Raw genomic sequence first — 18,792 nt, forward strand, 5'->3', positions numbered from 1 at the left:
ACACTTTTTGGATCCAGGATATACTAAAATTAAGGTACAATACCCTTGTTATTTAAGAATTTGCGATTGAACAAAAATTTGTAGCATAGAGTTATCAGATAAATTACATATTTATACTATATTTAACTAAGTAAAACTATGTCAGGAGAAAAGAAAGATTTGAAGTCTTTATGGGGTGGCAGATTTACCGGTATAATAGGCTTGCTGAGTGTAATTGACAGACACTAATAATTAAGGTGGAATGGACCCATTGATGGCTCTATACAATGCCTCGTTTCCGTATGACAAGAAGATGTATGCGGCGGATCTTGAAGGAACTAGAGTCTATACTGCCGGACTCCATAAGCTTGGACTGTTGACTGATCCAGAGCTTTCTGAAATTCACAGAGGTCTTGCTCTTATTTTGACCGAGTGGGAAACAGACTCGTTCGTTGAAAAGCCAGACGATGAAGACATTCACACCGCGAATGAGCGCCGGCTTGGAGAAATTATTGGACAGCACATTGCCGGCAAGGTTCACACCGGTCGAAGCCGAAACGACCAGGTCGCGACCGACATGCGGATATATGTTCGTGAACAACTCGGAGAGATCAAGACTATTCTGAAAGAACTGATTTCTGTTTTTGTGTCTCGTGCTGAAGTTGAGATTGATGTGCTGATGCCAGGGTACACCCATTTGCAGCGCGCACAGCCTATCCGATGGTCGCATTGGCTTTTATCGTATGCTACTTATCTATCTTCTGACCTCCAAAGACTCGAGCAGTTAATTGAACGAGTCAATCTTTCTCCTCTTGGGTGTGGAGCTCTTGCTGGACACCCTTACGGCATTGACAGAGAGTTTCTTGCTGAGGGTTTAGGCTTCCAAGGTCTAGTGCCAAACTCGCTGACCGCCGTTTCTGACCGCGATTTCGTTGTCGAGACCATGTTCTGGGGCACTCTGTTCATGAACCATTTGTCCAGATTTTCCGAAGACATGATTATTTACTCTACGGCAGAATTCGGGTTCATTAACCTTGCAGATGCTTATTCTACCGGTAGCAGTCTGATGCCTCAGAAGAAGAACCCAGATAGTTTGGAACTTCTTCGAGGCAAGTCTGGGCGTGTTTTCGGCGGATTGGCCGGTTTTTTGATGACATTGAAGTCAGTCCCATCTACTTATGACAAAGACTTGCAGGAAGACAAGGAGCCTTTATTTGATGTTCTCACAACCGTGTCTCATTCTATTCAGATTGCAACAGGCGTCTTGTCTACCCTTGAAGTCAACAAGGAAAAAATGTTGGCAGCTCTTACACCCGATATGCTTGCTACCGACTTGGCCGATTATCTTGTCCGTAAGGGAGTCCCATTTAGAGAGACTCACCATATCTCAGGTGCCGTTGTCAGACTAGCTGAAGTCAAGTCCGTTGGTGGAATTGACAAACTGAGCTTGGAAGAGCTCCAGAGTGTTGACTCTCGATTCGGCGAAGATATTCGTGCTGAGGTGTTCGATTATGAGAAGAGTGTCGAAAGACGAAATGCAATTGGTGGCACTGCGAAGAGCGCTGTTATCGACCAGATCCAGCGTCTCAGGGCCATTTTGTAAGAAGGTAGCTGTTAGTCACATTAGTAAAAAGTTCATTGCAGAAATCAGAATACGTGAAGGACAAAAATATTATTGGGATCTTAAAAAATAAATCGACGTACACTCCGTCAGAAATTACTCCTGAACCTTAATATAGAACAGACCCCTGAGCAAGAACTATTCTAATCAGACAGCTCTACTCATTGAACAAATAAACAAATTTAAATAGTTATTTAAGTACTTACCACTTTGTTCTAATGAAGGTATTAACTATTTTATTACCATATGGCAAATGAGACTGAATTCTAGAGTCTGAATTCTAGAGCACATTAGGAAATTTCTGAACTTTACACACGTCAGTAGCCTGTTTAAGATTAGCTCCGACTTACGCCATGTGTCTCATACTGAGCACAGCTTCGGAACTTTGGACTTCACTAAACTCCTTGGCACGTACGTCAACCTCCAAACTCAGGGTAAAATTGGCTGGACAGATTAGGGGGGACTATCTTCTATATATAAACGTACTAGTGTATAAAGCGATTTCTTTTCGCGAAAATATTCAACCGTGCCATGGCAGAACAAGCACAGCCCGTGAGTCCCGACTCACTCAGATACCATATCTTCCGGAGTGGCAAATCAGATTATTATTTAAGCACAAATCCGAGTGCAAAGTATTTAAATGTCCCAGTTGGTCCGAGTTATTATATACGCGTTCTCACGATGAAAACTCAGCACCCAGCTGATTCAATCAGGCCGAAACCAGACAGTTCGGACGACGAAGACTCAGACAACTCGTTTTCTATTGTTGTGCTAGTTCATGAGTATGACAATGAGCTTGAGACGCAGGGACATAGCGGTTTGAACGATGACACACAGTCGCAAGACGTGTACGACTCGCGAAACAACAGCTCGCTTGTGCCGATTATGCATATTCGAAGACAACATGGCGAAAGCGAAATCCATGTCTCTGTAGTAGAGAATGGCGAGTTTGTATGGGAAACGGACTTGAAACTGCACTGCGATCCGTATACTGGAAAGTCAAAATTTGTGTTCAGAGACCCTTGGCATAGAGAGTGGGAGATAGTTGGCAAAGAAAACCTGAAGGTGATGCTGGGTTTGATATGGAACAGCACTCTTTACTGACTTTATCAGTGTTCGGCGTATTTACAAGAAAATACGATATCGACGTTAGACAGAAAACATATGCCAGATGCCAAAGTAAATTGCATTCTTCATTCAGTTTTGAATGGCGCACTAACTCGGTTTAGATTGGGTGGCTTTCATTGTCGCAGGTAGCGCTCAAGATGCTGGATTTAATGGTTGGTGTCAACATGAGTGTTCAGTGCTTTTGGAGTCTTGAACATGACGTATCACAGCTCACGAGAGTCGCAACCGGTCTGATACCAGCTGACGTGAAATCCGCTAGGGCATTACGATTTAGCAAAGTCATGCGGAAGAAAGCGATGCAGGGGCGTAAGTTCAAAATCAACTTTTTCAAAAAAGCGAACTCCATTGAGCCGTTGGTGAGAGATGGGGAGCATGCTACCAGTAAGGAAAAGTCTGTCAGTGACGACTCGCATAGTTCCCCGTTGCGAATTGAAAATCAAAACATCGACGAAGCTACAGCAGATACCAGACCGCCTATTTTTGGCCAAGATGCTAACGATGCTCATCAAAATTTGTCGCAAAAAGTTCAACCGATCGACAACGTCAACGATGATTATTCACATCAGCCTGTGAAAGGGACCACCGGAAAGCTACATCGACGCTTAAAAGGGACCAAGAAAGAAAAGCAATTAGCAAAAAATAACCTGACAATGGAGACCATTACCGAGAGTCAACAGTCTGCTCGAGCGTCAATGCCAAATTTTTCTTCAAATAGCAGAGCTGCCCTGCCGTCTCCGCAGATGTCAGAGAAATCCGAGTTTGAGTTTGCAGGTGTTTCTCGTCGCAGTCCACCATCGTTATCGCACCCGTTTGGTGGCCGCGGGGAAGTTGACTCGTTTTCAATGGTAGACACTCCTCGGCGATCGGTTCCCGTTTCGATTGGTGAAGTTAGTTCTAATTCACCTTCTCATGCAGGTACAAGTTCACTTGCAGACATTAGTTTCAGTCGGGCTTCACACGAATCAGATACAAGAAGCTTTGCAGAAGGCGAACAAGAATCACAGCTGAACAAGCAACATCGCACGTCAAGAATGTCATTACCGCCTCTTTCACAGCTGTTTTCCATTTCTGATTCACATTATCGACAAGCAGCTCAGAGCTCAGACAGGCGTCGGTCGTTTCAAGAGACGGAAAATCGCAACAGTTCTTCATACAAACCGGTGAATACAAGCAACAGTGGTGGTGTTACAGACTACGGAATGCAAATTTACGGTGAGCCGCCACGACTGCATCCGAGCCAGCGTAACATGTCCGAAAATCAACCAGCTGCTAGAATAATTCACCGAGAAACGTCTCCGCGAAGTGGTCGTCGTGTTTTGCAAAAGTCTGGAAATGGGACGTCAAGGATTGACAGTCTGTTACAACCGGCTCGGCCTCAACCTCCGGTAACGTCGTTTTTGTCAATGGGAAATACGGCAACAGACAAAAAGAAAAAACACAGAGTAAGCATGTCAGCAATAAAGGGCATTTTTCATTAAAATTTATTGTTGCTCTAATACAATTGACATATGCATGTTATTCGCCCTTTGGCTCTTTATACTTACAATATGGCAATGGAATCAAACACGTCGTCTGGTTCATGTACGACTTGAAGCTTGGATACTTTTCTGCTGATATACTTTCGGTGAAAGTCGCTGAGCTCACAACAAAGAGAAAGAAAACAGCGGGACCGATTAAAGAATAATTCAGATATTGCCCACTGATGTAAGCTCCCCAGGCATATAGCCCGATCCAGATCGTCTGTTCGGCAAAAAAGTTAGGGTGCTGTAAAACAACGTAAGCGACTTGAAATTATCATCACTGATAGATTAGACATACCCGAGAGTATGCATAAAGTCCTTTGGTGCAGAATCCCCGTTCCAGTTCTGCTTTCGTGTATCCATATGTAATTGTGCCATCATTCTTATATCTCGCCTTAGCAACTTGATAAGCTACGCCACTTAGTAAACTTAAAGTAAAAAAAAAAATGCTTACATTGACTAATATAATCAATATAGTATTCCAATCCTACTAAGCCAGCTTGAAGCGCAATGAAAAACCAGTCGCCGAGTCGGAGCGGAGAATTGCCAGCTTCCCATAATAGCAGTTCAGGCATAGCATTGTTCATAATCATTAAAGGTTGATACACACTAACAAATGCAATGCTGAATAAAAATAAGAGAATTGGGTCATTGTTCATGCCGGCTTTCACCTTTGTCCATCTGTGGTCTTCGACACCAGTGTAGCCCCCCCTGCGGGCAAACAGCTCGGCAAGATGATATGCCCAAAATGTCTGAATTGGTAACAAAATTAGTAAGCGTATCGACAACCGCTCAGTCAGGTAAGAATGCAAAGTGTAAGAGGCAGATGTTAACAATGTAATGCTAGGCCATAGTTTATCAATCTACTGACTGTTATTTTCAATATTCTTTATTAATGCAATGTTTAACTAACCAATGTAAAGTCGTTTTTCTTACCAGTGTGACAGCTCACAAATGTTATTACCATCAATGTCACAGTTCCTACTAACGCGCTGGTGTAAGGATAGCTAGAGAGATAAAAATCAAACAATCCCAGCTCACGATTGAACAGTGACTTGACAAGACCCCATTCCAACGCAATTGACTCACAATCTAAAGTCTTCATTGCGCACTTAACCACTCACTCTTTTTCTGGCGCTCTATATCCTCTGCATCGGTCGTGGAACCGTACGTACGATATCACTAGTGCGTTATCAGGAGGTGGAACTCTAGCGGTAGGCAGACTTTAAAGTTTGCAACCTTAACCTTAAGTAGCAAAAGCTTTTAACCGGGTAATTCATGTCGAGAGATTTCGGCGTAAATTTCAGCTATTCGTAATATATACAGGTTTCCCCGGGATTTGTAAAAACATGCCGTCAAGGTATTTCAAGCTAGTTAAACTATATAAAATAGTTTTTTACTAAGTATAGCTGCAAAGACGTTAGAACTGGACTGGCTCTTTGCCTTCAGAGGTCTCCATGTGTGCTGATTGACCGCCACACTCCGACAGAATGCTTGAAGGATCCAGAGCTACGCAAGAACTTGCCGCCACAGTGTTTAGCTCGGATGAGAGGATATGCTCAGTGCAGGTGTGTTCATAATATTTAGAATTAATATGAAGCCGACTAACGTGTCCACAGACGAGGAATCATGGATATGAGGTATTGCCTGTGTGATGTTGGTAGTAAACAAGGTTGCTAATTGTGTTTAGACGGCGATTTAGAGGTAACGGACCTCTGTCAACGGGTATTTACGATGATGATTTCGAGCGGTTATCAACCGGTGACTATGATCTGGACACCGAACTTGAGAAAGTGAACAAATTGATATAACGCAACTTAAGTTCTGTTCAGCAAGCACATGAATGGTGAAACCTAGGTGTATATTTTTTTGGAGGTAGGCTGTTAATTGATCGTGAGATGCACTACGCACTATTTTCTTAGTATCCGGTGCATGGTTATGGATTAGCTCTTGTATATAAAAATGAACGAATTTTTTATACTTATCGCATTCTACTTACTATTAAATGATTTGCCAAGCTGATTTGTCAAGCTGGCTTACAATAACTGCATATATTTTTGCAAATTTAGTAAACAACCAAGGCATATAATTCAAAGAAAATATTTCTAATTGTCTGCAAATAAATACTAGAAAGGATGTCTAAACTCAAAATGCAAGTAAGTTCTACATAAGGTTTCGCTTAATTTGGTGTGATTCATATCCCAACGAAAGTTGCATCGTCAGAACAAATTGCGACGACGCATAGTGGTGGCAGTTTACACTTTGTTTTAGAGAAACAATTCTTGATCGTCATGATTTGTAATCTGAACGCTTTATTTGTCTGGCTTTATGCTATCAGTGGCGCGATCAGCATCGTCAAAGCCCAAACTCAGCAAGTATTCCAAGTCGATTCAAAGCCTGTGGCCCCATTATCGACCAAGGAGCGTATTGCAATTATTGGTGAACAAATTTTAAATTAGTGGCTATGAGTGTATTAACAACGGTTAAGGTGCCGGAGCAGGAGGGGCGTCTGCTGCTTACTACCTTCAAAGGTATTCTGACAATGCGTACGATATCACTGTGTTTGAGAAGAACAAGTACATCGGCGGTCGATCCACTACAGTCAATGTTCATGATGATCCCAGTTGGCCGGTAGAGTTAGGTGCAAGTATTTTTGTCAAAGAGAACTTAAATCTGATGGCCGCCGCAAAAGATCTTGGGTTGACTGTGCGAAGCTCAGAACTTGGTCGGGTGAAGAAGCAAGACGACATTTCAGTTGAAGATTCTTTTGGGATGTGAGATATCTGCTTTGACTGCCATTTTAATGCTTACACGTATAGATGGGATGGAAAGAGTTTTGTATTCTCAGCATCGTCAGAGTCGTCATGGAAAAGTATTGCAAAGATGTTGTACCAATATGGGACAGCTCCTATTAAGGCTCGACGGCTTGCTAAACAAACGCTGGGTTCGTTTTTGAAATATTACGAAGAAAGCAATTTCCCGTTTCAGAACTTGACCGAGATCAGCAACCGATACGGTCTTGTCAATCTGACGGATGAAACGGCATACGTGTGTATTCGGTAATGAAATAGTAAAATTAGTCTAACCCCCCTCTCTAGAACTACTTTACTGAAAAGGGGATTAGCGAACTGTTCGTTGATCAGATTGTCCAGGCTGCAACTAGGGTAAGTGGATTAGTAGGTGTAGAGAGACCGGAAGAGCTTATAGTCAAAGGTGAACTATGCGCAAAATGTCAAGAAAGTGCAAGCTTTGGAGGCTGTGGTTTGTTTGGCGGCTGACGAGGGTCTTAACGTTGAAGGTGGTAATTGGAGAATATTTGACGCCATGTTGCAGAAATCGAGTGCCACAGTTCGCTTACAGACCACTGTTACTGAAATACTTCGTTCGTCCTCGGATGCGGGCAAATGGGAGTTACGTGTGAACGATGCTGAAGATGCGGAAGTATTTGATCAGATTATCATCGCATCTCCGTACCACCAGACCGGCATTGGTGGATCACTGTTCAATATACCTGAGGTGCCGTACATGACTTTGTATGTGACATTATTTACTTCCACTAAACGACTGTCTCCGACTTATTTTGGACTGCCAAACAGCGCTACAGTGCCAACTATGCTACTCACGACGCTACCTGCTGATGAGGAAAAGGGGTCGCATATGCCTCCGATTTTCAACTCAATCTCAATCATTCGCTATATTCCCGAGACCAAAGAGTACGTCTACAAGATATTCTCGCCCTCCAAGATTACTCCATCATTTTTGCAGCTCATTTTTCTTCCTGGTGCCGAATTTGGCTGGGTGTACGAAAAAACGTGGAAGCCGTATCCGAAGCTCGATCCGGTTGCCAAGTTTACAGATTGGAAACTCGATGAGGACGGGATTTGGTATTTGAACGGTATTGAGCAGTTCATCAGCACAATGGAGACAGCTAGTCTTGCTGGTGCAAATGTTGCTGCCATGATTGTGGGATCGAACAACAACACTGTGATTTCTGTGCCTTAGCTATTGGAATATGTGCGTACATGGAGTTAAATGCAGGTTTATTCAGGAGTATTCAAGACATGTTAGATAATAGCACATCTGTAAGACCGCCATCAGACTAGAATGTCATTCCGTTTTCTTCAGCACATTTTTCTGTGCCGTTTTCAGTCTTGACATAACCATTCTGTTGAGCTATTCCATTGGTTTCTTGCGTCACATCTTCTTCCCCGGCAGATAAAGAGTCCTCCTTCTCTACAATTTGATAATTTCCAACCCTTAACCACTTTGCATACATGTCGTCCATCAGCAGCTGAGCGACGTCGGCATGACGAACCTGTTGACGAAATAAAGGTTGACGAAGTAAGGTCAACACATGTAAACAGTTTGGATAACTGCGGAGTATATTAACAATGATATTTATAAGTAGAAATAGCGCATACACTAGATACTTGACAAATTCTGGTTTCCTCCAATACTCTAAATATTCCAGGTACTTTATAAAATGTTCATCTTCAAAGTAATTATTCTGAGCCAGAAAGTTGACATATTGAGGATTCGCCAAACATTGAACAAACTGACCATCGTTAACAGCAGGTTTGGTTCACAATTCAAATAAAACAAACCTCGAGTTCAACTTCAAATCTTGAAGGAATTGTTTCTACTTGCTGATCTGATCCATCCGATGGAGGCTGGAAAGCAAGTGTAGGATCTTGTTCTACCGTCGACTGATTTTGCATTCCAGGCAAGTTTCTTTGCTCTATGACATTTGAAAGTGAATCCGATACAGCCGACCAGGTTCGAGTCTATAAATGAAGATTTACTTAGTAAGAGTATGGGAGTGATGATATTGACATGCTGCGGCTCATTAGTACCAGTAAACTATTCGCACTCTCTCTTCGTGATCCATAGTTTAGAGACGTTGAGTACTATACACATTTAATACGGGATTCGTTAGAAATTGTAGATAATTCGAGGGGAAATCTCGTGTTTTTTAAGTGGAAAAATAATGGAGCAGAGCGCCATTTCCGAAAATTCCCAACAAATATCCGATGCTGATCGACAGGTGGACCAGAATCAAACGACTTCATCTGTGGATTCAGAAGACAATACACAAGAAAGAACAGAAGACATAGAAGCAGTTATAGAATCAGGAGACATGGCACCATCTTCGACTCCACCACCGGCATATAGAAGCAAATTCGTATATGGAGTATTCTCATTTGAAGAGTTGATCATATTCATACTGTATCCGGTTACAATATGTTTGGGCAGTCTTGTATCATTAGTATCACAGCCAGACAACTATTTTTCGTCGAAGCGGAATGTTTTCAATCAGGTGTTTGTGAAGAATGGGTGGTTTTGGACAACTATTGCTTATATGCTGAACGGCATCCGGTTAAGAATTTCGTCACCGACCAAAATGCTGGTTAGATACTTGATTGCGACTTTATGGTGGTTTGTTTTTACACAGTGGTTTTTTGGAGCACCAATAATGGATCGTGTGTTTATTCGTACGGGAGGAATGTGTTTTGCCGATGGCCCTGGTAGTGTCGACCTGGTCGAAGAGAGGCCGACGCATGACACATGGACATCGTTGGGGTGTAGACATATGAATGGAGCGTGGGAAGGTGGTCACGATGTCAGTGGCCATTCGTTTCTGTTGACACATTCCAGTCTGTTTCTATGGTATGAAATTTTACCGGTCATTGTTGAGCGAGGTCCTCTTCTTCGTCAGTATAACTCTAAGGTATACTTCTAAATACTGTTTCACAGTACGATGCTGATTATCAAAGCTTGTTTTTGCGTTATTGGCATTATGGTGGTGGATGCTATTAATGACCGGCATCTACTTTCACACATTTAAAGAGAAGGTATGTCACGTCACGTGTCCTTTGCACAGAACTCCGTCTAACTATTAGAAGGTTACCGGCTGGTTATGTGGAATCGTTAGCTGGATTTTTGTTTATGTCGCAGCACCGCGAGTGAAGGCATTAAAGAAAGTGATTGGTGTTCCTGGAATATAATTTTGAGTGGGGGGTTAATAAATGAGCCGCATGCACATCCACAATAACCAGGGGCTAGTCTAGCCACATATATGTTGCTGGCACAGCCACATCTGTACTGTAGTTTCTCGAAGGTTCGTCGTTTTCGGGTCGTTTCTTCACCAAAAAAAAATAAGGACGATCCAGCAAAGACCAATCTTCAAATATTTTGCAGTTCTTGACCCTCAGTTCAAGTTGAAATTTATTATTCAAATTAGACTCTGTTCAAAGCTGGTCTGGTTTAGTTTAAATCTGCCTTGTTTTTGTTTTTTGCTCTTCTTTGTTACCTGAATTTTTGGGTTGTCGCTAATATATATACACCTAATATAAAGCGACAGCCATTTACATACAGACGCTATGAGTGCGGATTTTGATATGGAAGATGCTCCTAGAAAGACTGCTGAGGAGTACAAGGCAGATGGAAACTCATTTTTCAAGTCTGGAAGTTATGGGAAGGCCATAGATATGTATTCACAGGCAATTGAAGCCGATCCTCAGAATCCTATATATCGTGGTAACCGGAGTATTGCGTATATGCAGGTTGGTATGTTTGAACGGGCTTTAAAAGATAGTATGAAGGGTCTGGAATTGAGTAGAGCGGACCACACGGAGTACGAGTCAAATATACAGAAGACTTTAATCCGGATAGGCAAGATTCAGACTTCATTGGGAAATTATGAAGAGGCTCTCAACGTCTTCTCGCAAGTACCTGGAGGTGCTTCTAGCGGAGACGCGCAGCCAGCTTATCAAATGCGTCAGTATTTGAATCAGGCTGAAGTCATGGTCAACGGTGGAAATCCAGGTCTAGCACTGCATGCCATCACTGGTGCTGAAAAATTGCTGGGCGTCAACACTCAGGCCCCACGAAAGTGGAGATTGCTCAAAGGTCGCTGCTTGATTGAGGCTGGTAATATAGACCAGGCTGCTACTCTTGCAGTTAATCTTCTAATGGATGACAAGCAGGACTCTGATGCTCTGGTTTTGAGAGGAAAAGTTCTGTACGCACAAGGCGATAACGCAAAGGCAATCACACATTTTATGGAAGCTCTGCGGGTTGATCCTGATCATAAGCTTGCAAGAGAGTTATTAAAGGCTAGTCGAGAACTTGAGAAAAAGAAAACCGAGGGTAACGATGCGTTCAAAAGCGGCAATTTGCAAGAAGCATTGACGCTGTATACAGAGGCTCTATCAATTGACCCCTTGAATAAGGGCACTAACTCAAAACTCTACTCAAACCGCGCAACTGTCAACATGAAATTGAATAAATTTGACGAGGTCATTATTGATTGCGAGGCCGCTTTGCAGCTTGATCCAGACTTTGTCAAAGTCAGACGAACAAAAGCTAGAGCACTGGGTCAGCTCGATCGGTGGGAAGAAGCAGTTCAGGAATTTAAAAAGGCGCTTGAAGCCGACCCGTCTGATTCAAATATTCGTGCCGAGATTCGTGAAGCTGAGCTCGAGCTGAAAAAGAGCAAAAGGAAAGACTATTACAAGATTTTAGGTATCTCCAAGTCGGCTGACGATGCTGAGATCAAGAAGGCCTATAGGAAGATGGCGCTGATGTACCATCCGGATAAGAACCCTGACAATCCAACTGCTCACGACAAATTCAAAGACGTTGGTGAGGCATATGAAGTTTTATCAGACAGTCAGAAGCGTGCTCGATATGATTCAGGTGTCGACCTCCAGGATCCTAGCGACGGGTTCGGCGGCGGCGGCATGGGCGCTGAAATCGATCCGTCTGTGCTGTTTCAGATGTTTGGAGGCGGCGGGGGTGCTGGCGGTATTCCACCCGAGTTCATGGGCCAGTTTGGTGGCGGCGGATCACCATTTGGAGGCGGTGGTGGTGCGTACGGTGGATCCGGCTTTGGCGGGCGTGGACGGCGAGGAAACAGTGGTGGTTTTTACACTTATTGATTAATATCACGACCTATAAATTGTTCTTCATTTGTCACCTATGCGAAGCATCTATCTGTCAAAGCAGTTGATTGGAAGAAATGGTTTGGAATAAGGATAGCGTCACGTTGCGCTATTCGTTGTACAGTTGCATTTCAGCCAGCGTTATTTCAGTTTTAATGATATATGGTGGTTGGGTTGCAGTGAAGTGTTTAGAACAATGATTTAAATAAAAAGGTGCTTAGACTATACGCGCGCGAATCAACTTCAAAAATGCACCTATGGTACACCCAAACACGCGAGTATTTGTTTACATTTATTAGAGTTTAAACATTGTGCGGCTCAATATCAACAAACACTTTTGTCTGAAGTAAATCTCGTGAAATATTTAAGAGAAACAGATGCCGATAAGAAAATGATAAATTTAGAAACATCACCAGTGCCACTGTGGACAACGACTCGATGTCATAGAGTGCTGCGACCACTCAGCTCGAAACTGCATTCGCTACGAACTCTGGTTGAGTCGCATCCGTCTTTGGCTGCTAGTCATGATCTTAGTAGATTTTCTCAAATTGATGTTAATGCGCGACAATCTGGTGTAATGACTGGAGTGACAAGAAAATATTCTGCAAAGTCACACCAGCATCACAGTAAGCCATCGGGACCAACAGCTTCACATATAGATCAAACTGATTACAGCACTGACACGATGATGATTGCATTAAGAAGCAAAGTACCGACAGACATTTACATATGCTACCGTTCTATATTTCAAGCCTTTCACCACTTTCTGGCTCACGCGTATGAGCAACCCCGGACGCTGGCGCAGAAATCAGGAATTGAGGTCGGCAAGTGCGTCGTGTACACAATGGGCAGTGTTTCTGAAGATGACTGGTATGACGGTGTGGGTGCGCTGAAATATTACAAACGATTCATTGCAATTGGGCATGGAGTCTCGCTTGTGGCTAGAGATGCGGCCATCTGTGATAACCTATTACCAATCTTAATTATCGACTGCTCGGATCTTGGAGCGTATGATATGGTAGACCTTTAAATTATGTCGTTGATTTATTGCTAATTCTTAGGGTTTATTTCTGTTGCGGAGTTTACTAGAAGCGACATCAGGCGATGCCATACTAAATCAGTTTGAGTTGTTTACTAAATTGTGCGATGCCGTAAAATCGAGTCCTCTATTGTTGCTACAATACTTAGTTCCAAATCTCACGGTGGCTCAGATAACACACGAAAATTTTCAGGCGATTTTTGGTTTGCTATTGCAGTCGCCAATATACAATAGTTTTGCAACAGATCCTGCTCTACCGGATATCATATGTTCCATATTTGCACTATGCAGACGCGAAATCAAACATACGAGCGACGCCAACTTCGCAGCAGTTGATAGCGCACTAATTATGCTTATATGCACGCTGTGTTGCTTTTTTGAACTTGATCTTACGAAACGGCTTTTGAAAGTCGTTCGCCCAGCGCGGAAAAAATTTACTATTGTTTGGCAAGTATTGTGCACTTACGCGGCTTCATTTGATTATATTAATGCTGAATTTATTAATTCAGAGCCTCGGCTGCACGCACAACTGAGAGACGCTTTAGGCATTATATTTGCTGGCGATTTTGAAAAACTGAAGGCATGCGTTGAAAGCTTGTTGCCGCATGTCCCTCAATTTGCGGCCTCCACTGCAGCTGCGTTCACAAATCGTGCGTCAAATTTGGCCTGGAGAGATTACATTACAAGCCGCTCGCTGGAACTATATGGCGAAGATAGTAGTTGGAAATATGACAAGTCAGTAGATGAGTGGGTCGAAGCTACTCCGCTCAATACAGGGCGGACTGAATTTTTGATTGAGCAAGAAGAGGACGACGATGACTCGGAAGATGGCTATGTGCTTGAAAGCAGTGAAGAGAAAGTTAAGCGGAATGTGGTCGGTACGAGCAAGGCGGTCAGTGCACTTTCAAATCTGTTAGACGTGCTTCCACCGCCTTCCTCGGTTCGGAAATTGACACCGCAATCGGCTATACGCGTGCGAGAAATACATTTTAAATTACTATCGACGCCGGCCACTGCGGTGTCAGCAAAGCGAGCATGGGACTATGCCACAAGTGATGACGAATACGACGAGCCAATCGAAGACGACGTCACGTTTTCACCATTACAGGGGCGAAAACCTGCGACTAAGCAAGTTAGAGAGACACAGTATGCAGAGCACGAGGAGGATGAGCTCAGATCGTTACGGTTAGAGTATGGGTCGTTACGGGAGTTGAATGTAAATAGGCGTTATACACGGGCAGGAAAAAAGTTTAAAGCAACGCTAGGAGAGAGCGATGATGGATATGACGAATTGTGCGCTTTTTGAGTATTTTAAGATATTTTTTAATTGATTTCGCGCTTTGCGTTTTGATGATGTAGTATGTACAGCCAGCGAGTGCATAAACGTTGTCTGGGCAATACGTGTTGTTATTCCCGACGCGTCAGCTTGATGTCAACAGACACTATTCAGCGCTATATTGTTTAACCACAAGTTATGGCTGCCCGATACTCTATGCCAGTTAAAACGATTTACAGTTAAACGTAGATTTCGCGAAATGCGCAAAGTGGATCAAACTTCAAGACCGTGAGACTTGCCAACTGGTGCGAGAAACGATGAAGATGATGTTGATGTTCTGAATTCTGTTTTGAAAGTGGCAAAAGTTTTTGTTCTGTGTATTATGCCGTCAATGCTGTTACTTCTGACTAAACCAACGATTCTGTAACTTTTAAGGACAAGGAGGGGGTGGAGTAGTGGGGTGAAATTCGGTCATAAACAGGTAGAAATTTCAAGTATAGCAAACATGCGGGTTTATTCAAGTTGCGAATGACAATGTGCTTGAGTTTGTGGCCAACAAACGGTGAGTGTCTGAGTTTTGATAAGGAGCGTGGCATCACTGGCGACATTCTGCCAACGACGATGCGTCATGCTAGAGCTGCCTGTTTGCATCGTCTGAGAATGCAAATAAAGCTACTTGGAATGATAGTCGATGCAACTTTTGAATGAAGGAACTCGCAATGTTATTTGGATCTATCGCAATATAACACAAACTACGGCCGCCAATCATTAACATGATGAAACAAAGAAAGCAAAGACTCCAATATAAATTTCAAATAATTCCAAACGAATGGCATGATTTGCCGTAGCATCACGTCTACTTGATCGCCTTACGTTTGCTACGTGGCGGCGTAGCCTGCGCCGAGTAGCCACCGTAACGAACCTTCTTTTCAGCGGGTTTCAGGATCTGGAACGAACATAAAAGAGACTCGTCAACAGACATCATTGCACCGGCATTATCAAACTCGCCGCAGTAGTTCGGCGCCGAAAATAACGTGACTAACTGTCGCTTTGAGAAAAACTCGTACCCGTCTTCGACAACCTGATGTGCTCGACAAATCAGATCGAGGTCGTGTTTTATCAAAAATCGAGAAACAATGTCCGCTCCAAATGTGAACGACACACCACGATCGTTCTCGTTCCACCCATTAGTTTCCTTATCTGGATCGGACCATAGAAGATCGCAAAGCAGTCCACAGTCGGGAACATCAGTCGGGCGCATGACTCGGCGAATCTGCTCTAATGAGTTGAGATCTGGTGACAGACCGCCATGCATTGTAAAAATTTTCTCGTCAATTACAGCAGCAATCGGCAAACAGTTGAAACAGTCAGTGAAAGTTTTCCACAGTTTGATGTTGTATCTGCGTTTGCCTATCTACGTTTAGGTGCAATGAAAACAAACAGTCAGAGTACGTACATTCGTCATAAAATCCGTAAATACGATTGATTTGAGCAGACTCATGATTACCTCTGAGAATGAAGAAGTTCTCTGGATATTTGATCTTGTACGCGAGCAATAAACAGATCGTTTCCAGGGACTGCTGCCCTCGATCGACATAGTCACCCAAAAATAGATAATTCGATTCTGGAGGAAACCCACCATATTCAAAGAGCCTTAAAAGATCGTAGTATTGTCCATGGATATCACCTATTTATAAAGATCAATCAATAGTCCGTACGCACATTGAATCCCACCCTACCACAAATCTAAGATTAGGTCAGCAACCATCATAAAGCAACTTAACAACATAATTTATACCTTAATAGGTGCTTCCAACTCAAGTAGGATAGGCTGAGAAACAAAAATCTCTCGTGCACGAGTACAGAGTAGTCTAATCTGTTGTTCTTGCAGTTCAACGTGACTTCCTGGGCGACTTCCACGAACTTCCAGCAATTGTTCAATAATGGAATCCACGTCGAACTCGGGCGCGCTGTTTTGATCAGCGGCCATGATCGAGAGATGTATTTGGGTGTGTTGTGATAAAACTTTGGAGTGTTTAGGGAGCCAGGGGCTTTCATGAATTATATGTGCGCCGCCTCCAAGTGATCGTCTAAAACCCTAGCCCGACACTCTTACACCTTCCAGCTTCCGCCGCATTAAATGCGACCTCGAATATTTTTGAATTTCCTTCAAACTAGTACAATTGATACGTTTTTTGGAAGCAAAAATGGCAAAGAAATTGTTTAAAGAAGTCGAAAATGCGGAATCATTGTCATCTTTATCTGGTTTGCGGAAAAAAATCCGTGATCTTGAACGGCTACTTAACAGAGCACAAGAAAAAGGCGAATCAAAAAATACTACTGCAATGGCAAGGCGAGAACAAGAACGTGCTTTAAGAGCATTGAAAGATGAGTTTCAACGAGCAGAACAAAACAAAACAGATCGAAGATTAGACCAGAGATATAGACAAGTCAGGTTTTTTGAACGACGAAAAGCTGTAAGGAGATTAGAAAAAGCCAGGAAAATGCTGTCAAAAAATGAAGACAAGACAGAGAAGAAACGTTTAGAAAAGGATCTAAGACTGGCAGAGACAGAACTAGCATATATTGCCTTATTCCCAAAAGACAAAAAATATGTATCACTTTACGTCGACGACGGAGTCAAAAGTGCTACAAGTTCACAGCCACCAAAATCAAATACCGACAAGCTTAGACGAGAGTGGTGGCTCGAGGTATCGAAAATGGTAAAGGAAGCTGCAGTCGACATTGGCAGTCTTACATTTGGTCAGCCTTCCCAGGAAAGACCGTCGCGTTCTACGGCCGAGGCTCAAGTTGAGAAGGCATATGAGCATGAAGAAAGCGAAGAAGATGAGTTTTTCGAAAAGTAAGCATTGCATGATTGTATTCATTGGTGTACGGCATGGTTGGACCTCATTATATGACGATAGTTAATACAGCCTTATTAAATCAAACAACAAATAACTCCTAGGTAAAAATAAATAAAAACACGAAAGAAAAAGAATCTCAATGCATGTTTTGGCAAAAAAAAAGTTGGTTTTAATTGTTGGACTTTAACATTTCCATGTTCATGTTTGCGTTAACCGTAGCAGCACCAGCATTGGCATCGTTATTGTTGGCGGCATTGTTGTTATTGTTCCCTCTTGTGCAGTTCTGCCATGATGGCAGACCGCAGCCAAAGCCGATGAGAACATACACGAGGAAAATGAGGGCAATAATAATCAAAACGACCAGACGCTTGTTCTTCCACCACATTTCACGGCGCAAGGCGGTCGAACGTCTGCGAAATGCAAATGCAGCTTGATTCATGTTGTCGGTCTTATCTACCAATGTCGAAATACGTTCGCCGCGGTCAATGACACGCTCAATATTCTGGTGCATAATATCCTGGACTTGTGAAATTTCCTGACGAACCGCGGTCGCACGATCGCCTTCAGGCGAATCTGCTTTGGCCATAATCTGTCCAAGCGTGTGAGAAAAGGACGCAAGGGCGTATGGCTGATCACATTCGCCAATCTGTTCTGGTGTGAATGTTTCGTTGAACTTGCGCTGAACTTCAAGAAGATATGCAAAGGGTACACGCCGAGGCACGGTCGAGAGCGTGATTGCGAGGAAAGTGACGCCGTCGGGAACAGTTTCAGACGCAGCAGTTGTAATGTAGTGGACCAACCAGTTGTTGTGAATGTAAGTAAGCTAGTGTAATTAGTTGGGTACTAATCTATACAGCAACCCACTACACATTACCTTCTGTTCATCCTCAGCAGGAATCTTGGGAAGAATAAGTGCAGCGACAGCATTAGCATTGGACCTAATGGGAGCGTAGTCGGTCAAGACGGTTGTGCCATGAGCCACACAGGCGTAGAGGACTATGAAAATTAGAGCAATTAAATAAACATTGCTTCATACATACAGTTTGACGCTGGCATGGCTGTTGATCTAAGAAATAGATTTATAGGTAGACGAAGTGAAGCAAGTGTAGTGCACTGTCGACCCGTATCTTCTCTACTCTATCTCTGACTAGGTAAGCGCGGCCTCGAGCCAGTCCGGTCTGGCCACTGCTGACATAAATACATGGGTATTGTATTATCTTATCACGGGTTTAGTACTATTAGATAAAGTTCTGTCTAGTTCTCGATCATAGGGTGATTGGTGCATTAGTGTGAACCTTATTTGCTGCACGACGTCACTCGAACGACGCAAATTAGAGGCACAGCACAAAATCCGAACCCGGGACTCGTATAGTTCAAGCTACCGCGAATGGGGCCCGTCCGAGCCCTGAACGTCTCTCT

At 43.1% G+C, this 18,792-nt stretch overlaps 12 protein-coding genes across 12 annotated transcripts; 8 read left to right on the forward strand and 4 right to left on the reverse strand.

Moving 5' to 3' along the window:
• The first annotated feature begins 97 nt into the window (after positions 1-97).
• On the forward strand, positions 98-1,764 carry V1512DRAFT_260379 (L-Aspartase-like protein). Its single transcript, XM_066915849.1, has 2 exons — positions 98-190; positions 237-1,764. The coding sequence occupies exons 1-2, from the start codon at positions 139-141 to the stop codon at positions 1,580-1,582; spliced, it is 1,398 nt and encodes a 465-aa protein (XP_066772654.1). The 5' UTR covers positions 98-138; the 3' UTR covers positions 1,583-1,764.
• V1512DRAFT_260381 (uncharacterized protein) lies at positions 1,765-4,327 on the forward strand. Its single transcript, XM_066915850.1, has 4 exons — positions 1,765-1,824; positions 1,871-2,665; positions 2,714-2,779; positions 2,830-4,327. Exons 2-4 carry the CDS (start codon positions 2,132-2,134, stop codon positions 4,204-4,206), a joined length of 1,977 nt encoding a protein of 658 aa, XP_066772655.1. The 5' UTR covers positions 1,765-1,824; positions 1,871-2,131; the 3' UTR covers positions 4,207-4,327.
• On the reverse strand, positions 4,191-5,432 carry V1512DRAFT_275058 (uncharacterized protein). The gene is made up of 4 exons (XM_066917809.1): positions 5,162-5,432; positions 4,703-5,111; positions 4,547-4,659; positions 4,191-4,492 (listed from the first exon to the last, which is right to left on the reverse strand). Exons 1-4 carry the CDS (start codon positions 5,351-5,353, stop codon positions 4,244-4,246), a joined length of 963 nt encoding a protein of 320 aa, XP_066772656.1. The 5' UTR covers positions 5,354-5,432; the 3' UTR covers positions 4,191-4,243.
• Positions 5,433-5,559: 127 nt separating this feature from the next.
• Positions 5,560-6,220, forward strand: V1512DRAFT_260386 (cytochrome c oxidase assembly protein PET191-domain-containing protein). The gene is made up of 4 exons (XM_066915851.1): positions 5,560-5,608; positions 5,658-5,816; positions 5,868-5,888; positions 5,939-6,220. The coding sequence occupies exons 1-4, from the start codon at positions 5,598-5,600 to the stop codon at positions 6,057-6,059; spliced, it is 312 nt and encodes a 103-aa protein (XP_066772657.1). The 5' UTR covers positions 5,560-5,597; the 3' UTR covers positions 6,060-6,220.
• Positions 6,221-6,476: 256 nt separating this feature from the next.
• V1512DRAFT_236165 (Prenylcysteine lyase-domain-containing protein) lies at positions 6,477-8,361 on the forward strand. Its single transcript, XM_066914111.1, has 5 exons — positions 6,477-6,687; positions 6,737-7,022; positions 7,068-7,296; positions 7,347-7,412; positions 7,462-8,361. The coding sequence occupies exons 1-5, from the start codon at positions 6,540-6,542 to the stop codon at positions 8,248-8,250; spliced, it is 1,518 nt and encodes a 505-aa protein (XP_066772658.1). The 5' UTR covers positions 6,477-6,539; the 3' UTR covers positions 8,251-8,361.
• On the reverse strand, positions 8,268-9,174 carry V1512DRAFT_260392 (SOH1-domain-containing protein). Its single transcript, XM_066915852.1, has 3 exons — positions 8,853-9,174; positions 8,670-8,803; positions 8,268-8,621 (listed from the first exon to the last, which is right to left on the reverse strand). The coding sequence occupies exons 1-3, from the start codon at positions 8,964-8,966 to the stop codon at positions 8,348-8,350; spliced, it is 522 nt and encodes a 173-aa protein (XP_066772659.1). The 5' UTR covers positions 8,967-9,174; the 3' UTR covers positions 8,268-8,347.
• Positions 9,175-9,385: 211 nt separating this feature from the next.
• V1512DRAFT_205002 (inositol phospholipid synthesis and fat-storage-inducing TM-domain-containing protein) lies at positions 9,386-10,253 on the forward strand (the record flags this gene model as incomplete). The annotated part of the gene is made up of 3 exons (XM_066913344.1): positions 9,386-9,976; positions 10,023-10,100; positions 10,149-10,253. The coding sequence occupies 3 exons, from the start codon at positions 9,386-9,388 to the stop codon at positions 10,251-10,253; spliced, it is 774 nt and encodes a 257-aa protein (XP_066772660.1).
• A 393-nt stretch (positions 10,254-10,646) lies between these two features.
• Positions 10,647-12,188, forward strand: V1512DRAFT_205238 (uncharacterized protein; the record flags this gene model as incomplete). Its single annotated transcript, XM_066913352.1, has 1 exon — positions 10,647-12,188. One exon carries the CDS (start codon positions 10,647-10,649, stop codon positions 12,186-12,188), a length of 1,542 nt encoding a protein of 513 aa, XP_066772661.1.
• Positions 12,189-12,582: 394 nt separating this feature from the next.
• On the forward strand, positions 12,583-14,536 carry V1512DRAFT_252267 (uncharacterized protein; the record flags this gene model as incomplete). The annotated part of the gene is made up of 2 exons (XM_066914705.1): positions 12,583-13,209; positions 13,253-14,536. The coding sequence occupies 2 exons, from the start codon at positions 12,583-12,585 to the stop codon at positions 14,534-14,536; spliced, it is 1,911 nt and encodes a 636-aa protein (XP_066772662.1).
• An 826-nt stretch (positions 14,537-15,362) lies between these two features.
• On the reverse strand, positions 15,363-16,496 carry V1512DRAFT_252268 (serine/threonine protein phosphatase PP1; the record flags this gene model as incomplete). The annotated part of the gene is made up of 4 exons (XM_066914706.1): positions 15,363-15,916; positions 15,963-16,193; positions 16,225-16,252; positions 16,305-16,496. 4 exons carry the CDS (start codon positions 16,494-16,496, stop codon positions 15,363-15,365), a joined length of 1,005 nt encoding a protein of 334 aa, XP_066772663.1.
• A 167-nt stretch (positions 16,497-16,663) lies between these two features.
• Positions 16,664-17,464, forward strand: V1512DRAFT_260399 (uncharacterized protein). The gene has a single exon (XM_066915853.1). The coding sequence runs from the start codon at positions 16,714-16,716 to the stop codon at positions 17,371-17,373; it is 660 nt and encodes a 219-aa protein (XP_066772664.1). The 5' UTR covers positions 16,664-16,713; the 3' UTR covers positions 17,374-17,464.
• Positions 17,213-18,530, reverse strand: V1512DRAFT_260401 (synaptobrevin-domain-containing protein). The gene is made up of 3 exons (XM_066915854.1): positions 18,414-18,530; positions 18,248-18,369; positions 17,213-18,196 (listed from the first exon to the last, which is right to left on the reverse strand). Exons 1-3 carry the CDS (start codon positions 18,427-18,429, stop codon positions 17,543-17,545), a joined length of 792 nt encoding a protein of 263 aa, XP_066772665.1. The 5' UTR covers positions 18,430-18,530; the 3' UTR covers positions 17,213-17,542.
• Between the last annotated feature and the right edge of the window lie 262 nt (positions 18,531-18,792).

This window comes from Lipomyces arxii (assembly GCF_038497795.1).
Source record: "Lipomyces arxii strain Phaff 12-163 unplaced genomic scaffold V1512scaffold_4, whole genome shotgun sequence".
Lineage (NCBI taxonomy): Eukaryota > Fungi > Ascomycota > Lipomycetes > Lipomycetales > Lipomycetaceae > Lipomyces > Lipomyces arxii.